This window comes from Idiotropiscis lumnitzeri, chromosome 1 (genome assembly GCF_059441095.1).
Source record: "Idiotropiscis lumnitzeri isolate Australia: NSW breed Sydney's pygmy pipehorse chromosome 1, RoL_Ilum_1.0, whole genome shotgun sequence".
NCBI lineage: Eukaryota > Metazoa > Chordata > Actinopteri > Syngnathiformes > Syngnathidae > Idiotropiscis > Idiotropiscis lumnitzeri.
In genome coordinates this window covers 39195578-39214580 of record NC_142391.1, presented here as the reverse complement: position 1 = coordinate 39214580, position 19003 = coordinate 39195578, and the positions used below count along the sequence as shown (strand labels likewise).

At 38.1% G+C, this 19003-nt stretch overlaps 4 protein-coding genes across 6 annotated transcripts in view; 1 reads left to right on the top strand and 3 right to left on the bottom strand.

Annotated features, from left to right (window-relative positions):
• The window catches only part of LOC148344603 (uncharacterized), a 30063-nt gene extending 29152 nt beyond the window's left edge, over window positions 1-911 (bottom strand). Inside the window, exon 1 of the mRNA XM_088300379.1 lies at window positions 697-911. The gene's annotated coding sequence lies outside the window, so the exon portion shown is untranslated. The remainder of the gene's footprint in view (window positions 1-696) is intronic.
• Window positions 912-1546: 635 nt separating this feature from the next.
• On the bottom strand, window positions 1547-9454 carry rnf10 (ring finger protein 10). Its single transcript, XM_088300324.1, has 17 exons — window positions 8891-9454; window positions 8204-8388; window positions 7920-8125; window positions 7744-7834; window positions 7473-7657; window positions 7211-7347; window positions 6895-7049; window positions 6506-6631; window positions 6199-6433; window positions 5863-5996; window positions 5392-5509; window positions 4678-4779; window positions 4458-4595; window positions 4109-4197; window positions 3024-3078; window positions 2453-2614; window positions 1547-2364 (listed from the first exon to the last, which is right to left on the bottom strand). The coding sequence occupies exons 1-17, from the start codon at window positions 9042-9044 to the stop codon at window positions 2291-2293; spliced, it is 2346 nt and encodes a 781-aa protein (XP_088156450.1). The 5' UTR covers window positions 9045-9454; the 3' UTR covers window positions 1547-2290.
• A 1096-nt stretch (window positions 9455-10550) lies between these two features.
• On the bottom strand, window positions 10551-14934 carry pop5 (POP5 homolog, ribonuclease P/MRP subunit). 3 transcript variants are annotated; one of them, XM_088300348.1, is made up of 6 exons: window positions 14736-14934; window positions 13574-13622; window positions 13330-13472; window positions 11365-11514; window positions 11151-11234; window positions 10551-10739 (listed from the first exon to the last, which is right to left on the bottom strand). In XM_088300348.1, exons 1-6 carry the CDS (start codon window positions 14785-14787, stop codon window positions 10639-10641), a joined length of 579 nt encoding a protein of 192 aa, XP_088156474.1. In that variant the 5' UTR covers window positions 14788-14934; the 3' UTR covers window positions 10551-10638. The 3 variants fall into 3 exon arrangements, with proteins under 3 accessions (XP_088156474.1, XP_088156491.1, XP_088156481.1); XM_088300365.1 differs by having other exon boundaries at window positions 13557-13622; window positions 14736-14759; XM_088300355.1 differs by lacking the exon at window positions 14736-14934 and adding an exon at window positions 13972-14355 and having other exon boundaries at window positions 13557-13622.
• unc119b (unc-119 lipid binding chaperone B) lies at window positions 13742-17969 on the top strand. Its single transcript, XM_088300336.1, has 5 exons — window positions 13742-14225; window positions 15027-15140; window positions 16803-16911; window positions 17008-17180; window positions 17283-17969. The coding sequence occupies exons 1-5, from the start codon at window positions 13991-13993 to the stop codon at window positions 17393-17395; spliced, it is 744 nt and encodes a 247-aa protein (XP_088156462.1). The 5' UTR covers window positions 13742-13990; the 3' UTR covers window positions 17396-17969.
• The last annotated feature ends 1034 nt before the right edge of the window (window positions 17970-19003 follow it).

Below are 19003 nucleotides of genomic sequence, written 5' to 3'. Positions count from 1 at the left end.
TAGGTTTAAAGTATTAATAACCAGAAGTCATACATTTTATTGTTATCTCAGGAGCACAGAACAGATCTGGAGTGTCGAATTCCCCAATACATTACATAATCCACACACCCCGCCTCCCGAGAAAAAGGATCGTCCTTTACAGGATTGTCATACTCGCATATATAAATACAGCAATCATAATGACCGACAGTGATTCATTAAATTATTACTGTATCGGCATAAAGTCCAACCATGACTACTACTACGTCTTATTCCCGACCTCTACGTTTACTGTAACACCTGAACGTCTCAAACAAAGCGCACCAATCAACAGACAATCGCGTTAAGTCCAACTTTAATAACTTGTATTTGAAGTTGTTACTTTTAAGCGTTGAGATGTTGAAAATGTGCACGTAGTGCGAAATCTCCCTGTATGAGCTACTGTAGTAGAGCTCCAACGGCCGTTGCAGATTAGCCAAAATCTGTGCTGGCCTTCTCCAAAGTAAAGACCACTTAAAGTAACGCAGATATGGTCACATGTTTAAAAAGTACTCTACGACAATAGTAAACAAAAAAATAATAAAGTTTAGATAACGCGGCCAAGTAAACAAGAACGCGAGCAAGCGAAAGCTAACTCAATCAAGCCAACTAATCAAAATGGAAACACTGACTGAACCTGTCTTTCGCTGTTTGATGCGAAACCCACACGGAACTTACCTAACGAAGTCCGTTCCTCATCTTGCCAAGTCCAAATATTTACAAATGGGCTACATGGTTGTAGACTGTAGAAGTTAGCAGGACAAATACCAATGGTAACAATTGTTTTTTTTAGCTACTTAGCAGGTTCACTTGGCTAGCCCAGAGGCTGCTATCCTGTCTCAGGTTGCGGTGTTGTTGACAGGCAGGACGACCAGACAGCGCTCAACCATTTGACTGGCTTGGGAGCGAAATTGCATTACAGCGTTTCCGGTTAATAGTTCCAAAATAAAAGTTAACCCAAGCCATGCCCAAGTACAGCGACCAAAGTTAAGCGGTTCCGAAAATGGATCGATGGCTCATGAATGGGTGGCAAGTCGTAGCGACTTCTTCTGATTACCGACTTGACACAGTCAAATTCGACGGGCGTTACCGACAGTAGACAGTACTCTATTATGCACGTGCGCAGATGCTTGTTATACGTTATTACGAGGTCTTAGGTGTGTGGGGGAAATTCTGTTAAGTCTACAACAAAAATTGGTACGTTTTCCTTGAAACGAAAGGCACAGCGATCATCAGAATAATCAATTGGATAATAAATTCCAGTGACAGCCCTAGATTATTTTATTTAAAGACACTGATCATGAGATTATTCCACACAGTAATGGGAAATACCAATATACAACACGATTTATTATCATTGTTTACATTTTCAATTAATCGTTTAACATTTCTAGAAAATCACAATCATGATGAGCTTACCTTTCCCCTCGGACCTTGTGCCCATGGGTACCACTTGATGACGCCTCATGTAGTAAAAAAAAAACTTGATTGTCTGGGGTATTAAAATAGTGAACAAAACAGTCACTGGTTTGATTGTGCATAATTCATTTATTCATTTTATACCTAGCTATGCGCTTGCTCAAAATTAATGGTTAATTCATGAACCCTCAAACCAAAACCTCCATCTTCTTAGCGAAGAGACAATTCTTAAACCAATACAAATTCTACAGCTTCACACAGACACAAAAAACACTGAAACTAAATGTATATCACAACCAAAAATTAATAAACAAGAAGAAATAATGGTTTACTCACAGAGAATATGATGGCCGTTTGCTGAACTCTAAGCTCTTATCTCTTTATTGGAATATTGTTGTCATTCCATACAATGGTTGCATTTAAATTGCCACAAAATACCAAAGCAATACTTTAAACCCAAATGTACTTCAAGAAAAAAATCTTATAGTTTGTTTGATGTGAGTATAAGATCTGGTATAGCTGAGCATTGAGAATCCTGGTAAGATTTCTTAAAGGTGCAATGTACCTGCAGCTGGCTGACTGCTACTCATAATATGAAGCACCTAAAATGAATCTTATCCAATGTTAGTAAGATATCCTCATTTCAACCTAGCAGCACTCAAGAGAATTTGCACAAAATGAAAATAAGACAGAATGAACTGAAAAACATAGCCTTGGTCAATGCAATGAGTGACAAGGTATAACATTTGGGTACATTTTGAAATCCTTTGCAAAATGTTGAACTCCCAGAGGTTTGCAATGAAGCAAAGCAGTTATCCAAGAAACCCAATCATTACATTTATTTCAGTGTTGTCTACTTTGTGTGAACCATAGATGTGCTAAAGAGAAGTTTTTGTTTTTTCTTTTTCTTCTTGCCTCCCTTCTCATCTGCAAAAAAAAAGTATGTATTGCGTTACAAAGTTACTTAATAAATGCAGTTTGATCCTTTCAAAAATGTACTTCAAAGATGGCGTACCTGAGACAACCAAGGGCAGTGTGGAAGGTTCTGGACTGTCCAGCTGCAGAAGCGCCTTTTCAAAAGCTAGGCTGAAAGAGTTCTGAAAGTTGGGCACGGGAGCACGGTCTGACCCATCACTTTCTCCATCGCTTTCTGTTGCTGGCGGAGCTAACAGCTTATCTGTTTGACAGCAGGAAGCATTTACAAGTCACTTCTTCGCCAGTCACAAACAGGTTTTACAGGAAGTGAAACACAATACAACAAAACCATTATTTCACCCCACAAACACACCCACCATCAGAAGGTATTGCAGCTCATTAAGCAAGCACACTTGCACTGACAAGTTAATCTGTGAGTATAGAAATCGAATCCTTAATAGTTCTTGCAATCACATCAACTCTGCAAATGATGATTATATAACGAGCTGCTTTTTGAGAACAACCTGCTCCGGCTGCAGTTTATGGTTAGGTTACACTACTTTGATGATATTAACAATTTAAATAAATAGCAGAGTTCACGGTAAGCAATGTTTTCAATTGCAATTTTCAATTAGAATGGTACATTAAATGTAATGTTTGCAATTAATTACCTTTCTTTGTGGTGATTCTAGGCCCATCAATTCGGGCTTTCCCATCTCTCAGCATCTATATGGAATACAGTAAGGGTCACATAATGCATGCATAGGAAGGAATCTTATACTTTTTTCTAATCAAACACGTATTCAATATTTACAATCTCAATCTTATTGGCTCTATTTTGCACCACAGACCATAGAGATCGACAACAATAATAGGTCTCAAATTTCTATTTTTAATCAATTTAGCTATGCTAAAGGACTATATTTTTTATTGACATAAGTTTACCTTTATGTACAAAGAAATTGTACATCAGTAGAAAATGTAACATTTTGGGGTTTAAAAATGCATTTTCAAACGCAGAATTACCCAAAAAATTATACTTGAGAGCAAGTAGTACAGTAGGTCTTGCCTTACTTACTTGATTCATTTTTAACAACTGGAAAAAGGACTGCCTCCCTCACAAAACCTCTTTCCTGCCCTCGCATTTTTACATTAGCTTTAGTTTTTAATTGTGTAATGGCATTTGCTGTCATACTTGTAAATGCCCCTGTACATTGTGAAGAATATTGCAAATAAAAATAAAAAGACACAATATCTGTCAGAAAAAACACAATTCAATTTTCCCCTAAAATTGTTCAGCCCTACCGGACACATGCATGTGCAAATGTAAACATGAAAGAAAAGCAGGTTGGCCCTCTTGGTGGGGAATTCAAATAAAAAAAAAAATAAAAAAAGAATAAAGATGAAACAATAAATACGCAGAAAGTGAGTAGCACCCATGGTGAGAAGGAATTCCTGTATCACCGCAGCTATTCGAGTTTAAATTATCAACGCAAATCATGCGTTTGTTGTATATATGTATGTATAACATAGACTTTGAATTGCAATTAATTATTATTAATTTTCGAGCTGTGATTTCCTCCATTAAAGTTTGTGATCGTTTGACAACCCAACTTTTTATCATTGTGATAATGAATGTGAGCCAGGTGGTCAATATATTATGATGGGGGAATTTTTAAAAACTGTTTTATATTTATATGTACAACAACAGTAATGATTCAAATAAGCGCTCAGTTTATCTTTATGACTAACACACCTGTGCAAAAGACATGCAGTGAGAGTCATCCTCCACACTTCCCACAATAGGAGAGCTTTGTCCATTCAGACTTGGGAATGTCATCCCATCTGCAATTCAAAAAAGAGAAAGGAAAAAAAACGTTATTTAGGAATTCATCATACTGAGCAAATTAGTATTTTTATTTTTTATTTGATTGACAAAATGCGACAATATACGTTTCTATAACGGACATGAAAGAATTTTTTTTTTTTAATGCCGTTCAGCTCAGTTTGAAAAAGAACTTTGGGGCAAAGTGTTTACATATTTAACAACCAGCTTCTGAGCGTAGCAAGAGAACCAGAATAAGAACGAAGATGGTGGAGCTTACCAGAGGAAGGACTGCTGCTCAGGGGAGATGGAGGAACTAAAGTAAAATCAGGATGGACCAGAGGGCTGCTGCTGTGAGGTGGTGACCCGAATGCTGGGAAATGTTGAAGGTTCTCAAGTCCAATATGCACTTCTGGATCTAAGGGGAAAACCAGGAGCACAAATTAATGTACCTAATAAGGATTGCAGGTGAAGCTTTTCAAAGCAGCGGGCATACTTACATTTACCCTGCTTCTTGTTCTCTTCGATTTCAATTCGCCTCTCTCTGCGCTTCTCGTCTCTTGCTTTTTTCTGTCTCAGGCGTTTTCTTTTCTCCAGATCATCTTTAATTTTTTGGGGGAAAATTAATTTAGTCAAAACACATACACATACAATTGAATCCCTATGCAACTAGTGCCCAATTTAATTTTTATAGTGGCAAATGTGATTTTTTTTATTACTAGGACATGTCAAGTGATGTATATCTGATTATAACTATCTAGAATCAACAAATTAAACCAACATGTAGATATACAAAACTCAAATGAACAAGTACAATTGATAAAAGAGACAAAATAGGAACAAAAGTAAAAAAAAAAAAAATTAAAGTATAAAAAAATTAAACATTATGAAACTTTAAGTGCCTGTAGAACGCCTCTTTAAAGTCAACACACCCGTTCAAATGACAGGTTTTTGTGATACAAAAAAAAAAAAAAAAAAAAATCATAAAATTTCTACACCTTTAATGTGGGGAAAAACAAACTACAATCTTTATGGTTGGGTATGGGGGGGAGGGTTACAAACTAATGTGGTGAACTAATATATACTTTGTGGCAGCACTTGACATTTATAACAGCAGTCACTCTTTTTAGGTACAAGCCTTATCTGTGTGGCACATTATGACATAGCATCATATGTTTCACTTGAACCATGTAATTTAAAATGCAAATGGAGACCTGCAAATGTATTCATGGTTTCCTTGGATAGAATTGGTGGCTGCAAGGATAGCTCACAGATGCTGAACTCGCATGTGAGCGGCAGATGCGACAGGTAACGATGTCGACGGCGGATCTCCTGTAAGAAAAGTAACAACTTGACACTTCATAAAGACAGTACTGCTAGTGCTTCCTTTCCTAAGCTGATTTAGTGTTTTTATTTTTAAGATTGACAGTATGAGGCTTCTTATACTTAGGTTATTTCAAATGTGATATGTAAAGTTACCGTATTCATGGCTAATTTTATTCCAACCATATAATAGTAAAAAATCATGCTGTACCACTTTACAACCCTAATCACAGTACAGCTCTATAAAGTCGAGGTGAATTTTTCATTCAATGAAATTACAACAATGTAATTTAATTTTGTTCTTTTAAAATGGACAAATAACCCAAAAAAAGCATTTTACAATGTGCCTCAGCTTTGCTGACCTCAGTGACTGTGTGTCCTTCAATCTCCACCACTGTGGCAGTGATGGAGTCTGGGCTGGCCTCCAAGCTGCCATATTCCCTCAACAGACAACGTACATTCACAGGATGCAAGAACATCTGCTGGCAGTCCTCAGCTAGAGGGGAAATATTGGAATTATTAAAAAGCATAATGCAAGTTGATGATTCAGCCTTGTTTGATGTTAGTGGCCAAGTAATCACTTTTTTTTGCTCACAAAAAGGAAAATATGTAGTTAGTTACTAACCAACAAATGGGACATGAAACAATTGAAGTGAACATCACTCTTATGACTGACAGAAGAACTGGAAAATACCAACCTTGATAGAAATAATAGAAGGGTCCGTGCACCTGGCTGGTTTGAATGTGACTTGGTTCAGACTCTTTGGCAGGGTTTTCTTCATCAGAGATGTGGGGTGGGTTTGGATCCAACACAGCATCAGTAGGCTCTTCAAGCACACTTTCCAAAGAATCTTCATGAGACCCTTGTAACACATCAGCAGCAGGGACTTCTGCCACCTCATCATCAAAAGCAGAAGAGTACTGCAGCACAGGCTAAAAAGCACAAAAATGAGTGTTAAGAAGATTACATTTTAAAAACAACTATAGATTCTCCTTCCATTATACCTTGTTAGAGCTGTTAATGGTCACCACTTCATCTGCAGGAGAAGCAGATTCCACAACAGCCAGAGAGGATGAATCAAAGCGGTTGTCTATAACAGGCTGTTGCTTCTGCAACGTTTTCTCTTGCTCCTAAACCACAAAGGAAGAATTGTAGCCATTTCTGATTACGTTACAAACTCAAATAACCTGGGATGGTCATAACAATAGTCCTGTCAGTAGCCCCTTTGGTTAGCGTCATGTGTTGCTAACACTGACGGATGTTATAGATGGACCGTCTCCCAGATTACCTGGCTCACGATTCCAGATGGGGGGATTGCCATTTTCAATATTCACTTGATCATCAGTTTTGCCCATCAAGATCAATCAAAAATATCAGATTGGCAGACCTTTACCTCCAAGTGGCAAAGTGCGCTCTGAATGAAGCAACCTTGTCCTTCCTCTTCCTGGCAAAGCTGAGCCTGCAGGACTGCCTTCTCCTCTTCCACAAGGCTGAGGACCTGGGTGGGGGAGGTTAGCAGCAGCTTGGAATATGGGCTCAAAGAAGCATCTGAAGAAGAAAAGCAGACCCTTGTTAAATGGAATCTTGTTTCTCAATTTTTTTGTTTTTGTTCCACACCAACCTACAGAAGTGGTCTTCTGGATTTGTGAGTAAACTATACAACAACATTAAGCACATACTGAACCATAGTAATGTCCCTGCGTATTCACCTCCAAACCGTACAGGCTCCTCCACTTTCACCCACTGAGAGCTTGGCATGGCCACCACAGCCCCCTTTTCCCTCCGCATGAGGCGCATGGTGATGACATCACCAACAACATACTGCCTGGTCTCCATAGCAACCACACTGCAAAAGGGTTTATAATTTCACTCAAGAATCACAACTATAGTAACTGACGTTGACAATTTCTGACCAAACTTTCTATATTTTCTCAGTTTCCTGACAACTATAGGTAATTATTTTTAGATTACCTCTTCAAATCCACTGGGTGGACAGCTTCATAACAGATGGGGCACTTCGACCAAGTCTTGTCACTCAAAGACAGGTAGTGCAGTATGCAAGGCCAGCAAAAGATATGACCACAGCGCGTGATACGAGCTGCCACGGGTGGGTAGAGACAGATGGGGCAAGATGGCACCTCATGACTATAGATTCGCTAGATGAAAAAATAAGAGATATATTCCTTAAATGTTTGTGGCTCAGACAAAGAAAATATTCCTCACATGATGGGGAGGCACTAACCACTTGTTGCACACAGTCCCAGTTGACCAGAGTATCTGGATCAGTGAAGTGGGCCTTGTAGTCCTGGTCATCAGTCACCACAAACTGGCAACTAAAATGCACACAGTAATCGTTAAACTTGATTCAGAACACATGCTCCTGACTCCTCATTCATGTTAAAAAAAATATTTGCTTACTTGGCCTGCAGGAAAAGCTCCTTGTTAAAGGGCTTGTGCTTATGACCCCATTTGTTTCGGCGTCCCCAACAGGCATAGCCTCCATCTCCGACAGCACCAGTACTTCCACGAGGTTCAAAGGTGAAGTTCAACAGGTGGTTCAGGCTTATTTTTTTCGGTCCAGCAAACTGAGCCGGGCTAAACTCTGCCCGGCGCGTCTCTGCTACCTGAAAAGGCAGAGTTGAATGACAATTAAAATAAACTGTGGTTATGGCTAAGTTCTCATGACTCAATAAAATACCAACCTCCTCCCGTCGTCCTCCACCTGCAACCCCATAATTCCGTCCTCCACCTCTCTGGGGGGGTCTCTTGTCAAAATTCTTGCTTTTCTGTGGATTGGTGCGACGTGGGCCAGAGAAGTTTTCTGCTTTGGGAAAGGAGGGCTCGCGCTTACGGCCATAGCGCTTGGTTCCTCCATTATTCTTACTTTCTGAAAATATTAAATAAAAAAAAATATGAGCTGCAAAAATACATGATCACAGAGCCCTCAACATTTGTATATTCGATTGGAACATTATACATGTGGCATAGGCCAGTATTTTAATATATGAAAATGTATTATATAGTTTACAATTCTATTTCTACCCATCTTAACCTAACCAGCCGCACAAACCAACTTTTGTTGGTAAACTTTCCATTATGGGTACATTTGTAATGGCCAAAAGTGATACAATTTGAGACTGCTATCTATCAGAATGCAACTAGGGGTTTATAACTAACATTCACTTTATAAAACACGCGAGGATTAAATAACATCGGCCGCATGATCCGGCGTATGTGCTCTAACTTTGTATTGCGGTTCAACTGTTTTGACAGCGATGTCAGCCATGTTGGACATAGTTGCAACCTTCGACGAGGCCTTTTTAGGCAGTCGTGCAGAGACCATGTTTCCAAAATCGATTGACATTTTCAATACTGCCGGAAGCTTTTACCTGTTTTAGGTTTAGATTCCCCCGGGGTTGGCCCAGAAGAGTTGGAACGAGGTGGAACCTTGGTATTGCTGCTGTTCGGGTTCTTCTCCATGTTTGTTTCCGTGCAGTGAACGAGGCCGAGCTTCGAGTCGAGAGCTGTTGAGCTCTCTAGCATCAAACGAAAAAATAAAAGAATAAAACGGGCTGCAATGAGTGCGGGTCAGGCGGCAAAGGCCCCGATTCATATCGTTCAAACGCGGAGAACCCATCACGGCGACATCTTTACAACAAAATAAACAAGAAAAAAACAAGAGACACGATATCGGCGTCTCAAGTTATGGAGGCTTTGAAAAGAGAGGACGAAAGCTCGCCACACGGGGCCAAGACCCCCGACAATGAAGCTCCTTCTCGATCAGGCCAACAGTTAGCCAATCCGATGTTTAAATGCTCCCCAATAGTTTGGATGTATAAATGATTATATTTAGCACCAAATATATATTTCTATTCGCATGCACGAATGGCGACGGGTCGCCAGTCAGAATCCTGAGAGACCCGGATGTTTCTCCTCGCTGCAACGAATGTGGTGTGCGGAGGCCTTTTTGTGCATCATGGGAAATGTAGTTGTATTTGTTTGATTAACTAGAACCACCTCGAGGTGTTACTTCGCGTCAAAGCTCGTTGGAGTCACGAAAGTGCTTATCTTACTTCGTCATTGGATTGAAAAATTACAGATCACGGTCTTTAATTCCAGTGGTTAATGAATATTGAAATTTTCAACTGTGCTGTTGCTATTAACCTCTGCGCCAAGGTAGCGTAATTTGCATGTTTTAAGTATTGGAGTAAGTTATATTAACAGAATTAACTAGAGCAGTGGTTCACGAAACTTTTACACCAAGTTTAACCAAAGTAATTACTTAGCTGAAGTACACCCATCATGACCAACATTAAAATACTGTGGTGCAGTAGGCCCAAGTGTTTATAAAAAAAAGAGTCGAGGTATAATGGTTAGAAAGTGCACTCATTATTTTAACCAACTGTAAAATTAGTTAGTTTGAACATTAAAACTGCGTGCACCTAAAATGAGGGGGAAGTGATTCAATTGAAATGCAAAGCATATCGAAGTTTAAAAAAAAAAATAAATGCAACATGGTTCTCAAACCAGAAATGTCAATGATTTGTACTTACAAACTATAGAACTGTCCTTTCAAGATTTACTGCAGATACATTTTGTAAAAAATTAATGACTGGGGGGGGGTTGATGTTTGTGAAATAACAACCTTCAGCTATGGGTATACCATAGGCCTATTGATCATCACATTTTTATAGTGACATGTTAGTTGTATATGCATGCATATAGAGTACACTTAAAAAAATCTGAATTTTTTTCTTCTGTGAACAACTAATAGTATGCACACCACACTTTGAGGATCACTGATTATAAGAGTATGAAATGTAAGCCAGAGGTTCTCATTCAACATCATCTGATGTCCATTCTGGATGGGTCGCTAAAAATTGCCATGCAAATAAATAATAGAAATTCTTAAAGAATGTTTTCCCACAAAAGGGGACAATAGGATCCATAAACAAAGAAACAATCTTTATTAGTGTATTGGCCAGGTTCACTGGATCTGTCGTCTAGTTTTATAAAAAGATACTAGGAAGTAAACATCCTACAAACACAAACTTTTTTTCCATTTTATTATCCAAAAATATAGTTCAGGACAGCTTAAAAATGAACGAAACTCATAAGGTTGGGTGCAGGTGTCAGGTTACTCTTCATCTTCATCATCATCATCATTTGGTTCCTCTTCAAATGCTCCTTTTATTATGGAGCAACTTAAAATAGCTTTGCGAATCTGTTTTTTTTCTTCTGCAATTGAGCGAAACAAATAAAATGTCAATTTTCCATAACAATACTGAAACCAGAGGTGTGTGTGTGTGAGGTAACTTTTCTGCGCTTGTGAACCCTTTGAATTTACAATGATTTTAGTCACATTTTTTAAAAAGGAAATGTGGTCAGGTATCACTGCTTTAAAACTATTGATGGCACTTGACATAGACATCTGTATAACATAGTAAATGCTTATAATTGTAGTGATCTGACATAAGACACAACTCACAAATACACAACATAGAAATAATTGATGTTTGTTGTTTACATATTAAGCACATGTAAAGATATGGTTAGCATTAGAGTTGTTACTCATGTATTAAAAACAAGTATTACAAGCTATTTACATAGAAGCCTACTTTTATGACATTAGGCTTAAATAAGACTTACCTTCATTTTTACAATTTGGGAGCATTCGTTGGAGCTGCCGTGTATTGTAACGTATCAGAAACTTCTGACATGTTCTGATTGTTCCTTAGGGAATATTACATTGAATTACTTCAAATGGGCTACAAATGTGCTCATCAAAAATGTGTAATTGTGCATATATATATATATATAATAAACAACATTTTAAATGGAAAATTCAAGATTATTTTCTTACCTCCTACGTGCAGACAGTTCAGAAAACATGGTATTTTCTGCCGAGGGCTATCAATACTGGTGATAAAAGGTAATGCTGACCACAGCAGTTTGTAACTCATTTTAGAAAAACGCAGGAATACCATTCCTGTTTGAGTATTCAGGTATTTCACTGAAAAGAAAACAGTACATGTCATCTGCCTGTAATCTGCCTGTTTTATATGACTGCCAAAATTACAAAATGGGACCAATTGCACATGACATGAATTGACCACTTGATATCGTAGAATAGACCAACATGCTCTTATTAAAAAAATAAAATAAAGAAAATTTAACACAATCAAAAACAAAATGTGACTACCCTACGTGATGAAACGGCAATGTGAAGAGGAAACTTAATTAGCGTCATTTTGCCAATGCCAAATGGATTATGAATGTCATGTTTGGTCCGATAACTGATGCTGAAGGTATATTTTCAGTCTGGATGCAGGTCAAAATCGGGTGGCTAAATTAGCCATGAATTAGGCTCATTCAACGTCAATGCATAGTTTTGATGACATTGTGAACTTCGAGGAGACATTTTTAAAAATTATATTCCCACACTTTTCTGTAAAGTACCTAAATATATATGCACCAAGTAAAATTGCAGATGATGCTCCTTTCATCTTATTTAGTGGTGTTAGTTCACCAAGGAACAGCAGCTTTCTTCTACTGGATAACTAGAACAAGTGAGTGAACAAGGGATTATTTTACAACTCGTACGTGCTGGAACATCCTGATTTATCAATAAATTAAATCTTCCTTGACTCTTTGGGTTATGCTGGCACTTTAAGGTATTAGGCAATCCTGCACAATCTGTATATGCAGTCATCATTTATTAGCTGTGCCTTTCTGACTGACAAAATTTGTCTCAGGGATGGAACAATCTGACCATCCAGGACCTATTTTTGGGACGGCAGACAGAGGACGAGAAGTTCTTTTTTTTTTTTTTAAAGGATAGAGTGGCCGTCTGAGAACAAAAACACAGAAGCGGTATGCGGCTGTGTGAAGAAGCAATTGTGAGCCATAATAAGCATCTTAAATTGCATTTAAATTGAGCAAAGGGGTCGAAGAAATATAAATACAGCCATCTCTACAGTGTGGTCCGAGCTCATCTGTGAATTTGCCTCGTGTGACAAGAGTCTGAGAAAGGTTACGGTATGCTCTCTAACTATAGTTGCATTTGTCTTTGTTTGGGGGAGTAAAAAGCACCCCACGGTGCTTAAAATATCGATAACACCCCGTTTGATAACGTGGAGATCTGCTGCTATTCGCCTGAAGCAGCTAATGTATGTATCAATCCATTTTTATGGTTTCATAGCTATTGTGGCTTTTAATAAGGTGTGTTTTTTAATCTGGAAATTATGGTTAGTGGGTGTGAATAGGATATTTGCCAGCGAAAACGCTTTAAATGTTTAAGAACTATGAAACTTCTGCCATTAGCCTCTCAAGGTGCACCAACACTTTTTTGTGCTTTGTTTTGGGGGTGGCATACTGTTGAAATGCAAGGACAGAAGCGCTTTAAAAGGAAGCAGGACCATTATTTTTACGAATGAGGACGGAGGGACGATGATAGAAGTGAGCCCAGGTCACAGAGGATTAGCAAAATAGAGTATAGTGCCCATCTCTGTATATTAATATTTAGTAAATTTATGTAATCAAATCTCTGTAGTGAATGTTGCCATTCAGCTCCTTGTTGGAGGCCAGTAAATTGTGCAGAAAGTATTTCAATAAAGTTCACCTGTAAATGTGTATTTTAAGTTGATCTTGAATTTTCACCGAATAACCCAAGCTTAATAACGTTTTGGTAGAGTTGTATATAAATAACATCAAACTAAACATGTCATGGCGTTGGTCTGACCCTGGATGCATGTATTTACACGATCCCCGTGATATAAGTGTGTATCCAAGTATTTTTAAGAAACTGGGCTAATTTCAATAAGTGTACCAGAGAATCTCATGCTGCACATGGCCGCCCCATAGTCGCCATGTATACGGGCCACCGTTTTTTTCACCGCCGCGGCGATAGCTTTGTCATTCAGGAGCAAAAGACTGTTCCTGTCTGTCACGTTTATCTCACAGAGTAGATACCTGTCAACAAACAAACACACTTTCAGAAACGAATCCACAAAGACAAATTTAGACGTACATGAGACCACAGAGTTGTCAGTGTACCTCGACTTAACTCTCACCATCGTTGCTCATTTCTTCTTCTACGAACGCCAACTTCCGTCAACAAAACTATGAAATCGAGAATTTGCCATCGTTAGCGCCGCATGCTGGGCTTTACTGATACTGAAGAAGACACTAAAGCGCTACTTTTCTGCTTTTTGTTCAAGCACCGATGTTGTTTGGGTTGCGACTAATGTAACCGAGTAAGGCAAGTAATTACCCCCCAGTTAAAATTAAACGGGAAGACCCGAGTAACAAATCACTCATACTCATTTGGTAACTATGACAACGCACATTGTTCTTAGCCAACCGCCTATTTTTCCGTCACCCATACACGCTTTTCGCCATCTTGAAATTACAGCCGCTACTTGCCAAGACGCTCTTCAATAAAAAGCACTACTATTTGTTTTTCTCATACCGCCGCCACGGTGCCTAATATGCACGGTTCTCGGAACAAAGCGTCGCCAACAGTCGGGAAGGGACACACGGACGCAGACACTGGCACAGAGTCGAACCGCAGGGACCGAAAAGCTGTTGGAGGGATGTTAAAGAAGCTCAAGTCGAGGCGCAGTCAAACGGATAAGCAGCCCGTAGTCACAGAGGATGAACTTCGGGCGCTCGGTGGAGATATTTCTCCGGATCACGTCCTGGGACTCCGTGCTGTCACGGAGGGTACGTGAACGGTAACTTTACTGGCCTAAATGTATCGCTCGTCAAGCACCGATGTTGTTTGTGGCGTATGCTAACTGATCTGTATGCTAAGGCAAGGGACGGATCTCCTGGTCAGCTGTCTCACAGGTGCACAATGGGAATGCGATCAATTGTTTTTAGTCTTAACCTCAAAGAATAACTTTAGGAAGAAGAACCATCCATTATCCAAAACAGCTATCCTAAAATGTGAATATGACACGTGGTGTTTAATTAGACTAGCCATGTATGAGTTTTGAATCTGATCGCGTATACTATTTTTTTAACGGTTTGGTTTGTATTACCCGTTTGCAAATAAATTAATGAATAGCTGCTAAAATGCACCGTAGTGTTTGGGTTTAATCATTCTGATTAATAATCCATTTAACATTCCACATTTATATTTGTGCCATTTATTCACGGTAAAACTATTTTCATGCACAAATTATTAGAAAGCACCAGCAGCCGCTGTGCATCACTCCCAAATGAGACTACCTGACTCGACTGTGGCTCCAACCATGGAGTTTGTCATCGGAGCCTCAGCCATTGTTAACTGCCTCTCATTGTTTTGGCATTTTCATGCACCAGACAACAATGGAGTTACTTCCCTCCTCAATCAGAGTGCATGGTTGACGAGCTGGGTTGTAAACCTGCTGTATACAGCACAATGCTATTTCTTAATCCAGTGTCTCACAGGAGCAAGAAAACGGCTGTGACAGCTCTGGAGAAACTCTGCACTTGAAGATTCTGTCAAACTTTTAACTCGTATCTCGTTTCCTTTTGCAGATTATCTTTGCAAACCGGAAGATAATATCTACAACATCGACTTCACGCGTTTCAAGATCAGAGATCTTGAGACAGGCACAGTACTGTTTGAGATCGCCAAACCTCCCAACAGTGGTAAATGTGTTAATTGACTCTCTACGAATTAACACATAGGTTGCGTATGTGTGTTCATGCACATTATTCATGTAATTCGATCAATAACGGTAAATGTGACAATTCCTTATTGGTTATTGATTATTTTAAATTTTGGCCATAATAATAAAGACAATCAAGAGATAAATGCACTAATTCCATGACAGTCCAATGCAAATGTAATCTAAATAGCAAAACCTCTTAAACTTGTGTGGGAAAATCATAATGACACAATGATAAACAAAATAAAATGAATCTAATAAATTTGACCGCAACTTTGTTCATAGAACAAAACAAGCAGCTTCTGAAAAACCAATGCAAATGTAACACTAACTCCTCAAACCCAATTTATCATACAATGTTGTCTTTATGCAGTCATAATAATGGTGAAGACATGCAATTGTTCTGATACTTTCACAAGTCATACATATATTAGAAATAACATGCATTTATTTCGCTGTCTGCTATTGTGTGCATACAAAATGGCTCATTCATGCTGGCACAATAGTGGTTGTAGTTAAGGGAAATTATGAAAATAAATAAAAGTTATGTTGAAAAAAATGTTTTCTTTATAAAAAAAAAAACTTTAAAAAAAGGAAAATTAACAAACTTCGTTACATTTAAAAAAAACTAACTGGAATCAAAGCAAAAATGCCCTTTGTTTTCATCTTTGTTAGTTAATATCATAAATGAGCATTTAAACATATTGCTATACGTCCAAACAGAAAACGGAAGATCAAACAGTTACTGGAAAATTGTAGTTTACTTGACTTTTTTTTTTTTAAATCTTGCAACTTGGCAAATACTACATAGATTAAAAAAAACTAAAAATAAACTAAAATCCAAAATAACTTGCAATGAACAAAAAAACTAACAAACCTACTCTAAAAAAAGCCAGCTAGATTTATAATGAAATAAGAATAAAGAAAGTCAAACCGAAAATAAAAACTAATTAGAAATAAATAAACCCTAAACTATTATAACCCTACCTGGTACTTCAGCGCACAGACACGTCTGGTGTATTTCAAACACACAATGAGGTTCTCAACAGTGGCATTAATGTTAAAGACAGCTTGAGTGAGAAAGACGGACCATTTTTAGAAGACCTAAAAAAAAAAAGTAGCTTTGAAGATTGCCTTAGAGACATGTTTCAACTAACAACACTTGTTGACGGTAAAATGTCTACATTTTTTTGTCATGGAAAATTTTCATTTCAAGTGTTTGTTTTTATTTATTGAAAGTAGGGAGTTATTTTCCTTTTCCATTTCAAGTCAACTAAATTGTCCACTGATCTTTTGAAACATCAGGGGAGAAACTATTTTAAAAGTTGAATAATCACAACAGACACCCATGAACTGCAAATGTCTTCTTGATATTTGTTGGACAAATAAATGTCTTTTGATGACCAAGTTGTATAATTTTCCTTGAACAACATAATACAACTATTAATAATACAAATTTTCTTTTAAAATGTGTTTTTGTTTACATCTAATACAAATGTGGTTTGCTTAGAAGATTAGTTTCAGTATTCTGATGATAGTTGCATGACTCAATTATCGCTGCTATTGTGGTTTTTGCAAAATGACCATCACGCCTAGCTGTATAATTTGTTTTCCTCGCGGCTAAACTGGTTTTGTCTGTCAGGTCCTGTAGAGGCTGATGAGGGGAGTGGAGATGTTGACGTCAGTGCTGGGCGCTTTGTGCGATATCAGTTTACACCAGCGTTCCTGAAACTACAGACTGTAGGTGCAACGTAAGTGACCATAACCTTCACACAACAAAGAGCATATAACAAGAAATCTTTGCACAATTAAAGTTCGATCTGCGTTTCTCTTTTTGCAAACTTCAGTGTGGAGTTCACCGTTGGCGATCGGCCCATCAACAACTTCCGTATGATTGAGAGGCATTACTTTCAGGGACGCCTTCTCAAGAACTTTGACTTTGACTTTGGCTTTTGCATTCCCAACAGCCGTAACACATGTGAACACATTTACGAGTTTCCACAGCTTCCCGATGACCTCAGTAAGTTCTATTTTGTATTTGCATGGGGCCTAACTAAATAATAGATAATGTTGATTGGTGTGTTCATTTTTCACCTGCCCTGTAAATTCTTCCTGATTGCAGTTCGCCAAATGGTGGAGCACCCTTATGAAACTCGATCAGACAGTTTCTACTTTGTGGACAACAAGCTCATCATGCACAACAAGGCAGACTATGCCTATAATGGTGGTCAGTAAGACTAAAGGAGGACAGCTGTGCAATACGCCAGAGACAAGGGATTTGTTTTATATGAATCTTGTTAGTTTTTTTTTTTTTTTCTGAGACAGATGAATTCTTCCTTCATCAGCAGAATCTACAGCCCACATCTGTTATTTGATGCTTTCATGAACCTGTTAAGAATTTTACAGGGATTTGTGACACTGAGGGAAATTGTTACCATTTGTGCACTGTTTGCCTTCGGTTAGTTAGTTAGTTGCGTCTCTGCTGGAAAGAGACAATCACTGACTTCTAAAAATGTAGGTTCTGTTCCAACTTGATTTGATTTAGTCTAATAGATTTCCATTGAAATGACTTGTGCTTCTTTTTTTCATGTGACAATTGCTCCTCTGAAAGAATAAGGAGCGCTGAGTAGAAGTTGTTCGGTATTGATGGTGATGGGTCTTTTTCATTCACTCTTAAATATTTGTATCATTTTACAATGCTGGGACTGTAGTGTGAAATATTTAAGGTGGATGTGCTTGATATAACATGCTTGCTTTATTTATATCCTGGTAGTATAATCATCTTTAAAATAAAATATGGGTTTCTTGACATCGGGTGTCATATTTATCTTGGAAAAAAAAGCATTTTATGTCAAACAAGAATTCTAGTCTTTAAATGCTTGATCATTATTTGCCTGAGAGTGTCATGTCTTTGTTTTACTATACTTTTGAATTAATTCATTACTATTTGCAAAAAAGTGAGCCACACAAAAAAGCCAGTGTCTGCTTGGAAGGCAATCCTAACTCCCTCTCTGGAAATGTTTACTATTGCTTCAAATTTATAAGTAGATGGCAGTTAATTATCCAACTAGTTTGACATTTTTAAATCATTAATTCACACAACTGTATGTGCCTTTCATCCCAATGATCATTCTGAAAAGAAACTTGTGACCTGTCATCCAAATGTGTGACGTGACTACAGAGAGTTGCATTTCTTCCGTTGTGATGATGGAAATATTTTTATATGCTCTCATGCAAGAACTGTGGTAAGAGGAAAATGAATGAAGTAAACTCACTGAAATATTGAAAATTGTGCAGCTGTAATGATCTGTGTTCTAAGCATTGATTTGCTTATGTAGTCTTTTTTTTCACAGATTTATTTTAATTTTTTCATTCAAATGCATGAAATAGGGATGTGGTGTCTGGTTGAATTGATGGTTAACAGCCCTGGTGTTGTAGAGCAGGTGGAGCTTATCTCAGCTATCTTTGGGCAGTAGGTGGGGGACACCCTGAGCTGGTTGCCAGCAACCCCCAAAAGTTCTCTGCAATTTTATGTTCTAAATGCCTTCAATCATCTAAAAATGGCATTCTGATTAATATTGTGTTTGTAGAATATGTGTTAATCACAAAACCCACATGTTTTTAGCTATCTAGCGGGTGGTCATTTTGTCACTTTCTGTCGACTGAAAATAACATCTCAGTTGCTCAGGTAATGACCAATCACAGCTCACTGTTTTCTGAAGCCGAAGTCATGATTAGTGGTTATCTGAGCCCTGAGCAACTGTAATGTCGTTTTAGTCAACATTAAGTGGCAAAATGGCTGCCCCCTGAGATGTACAAAAATGGGTAGCTTTTATTGCTTTA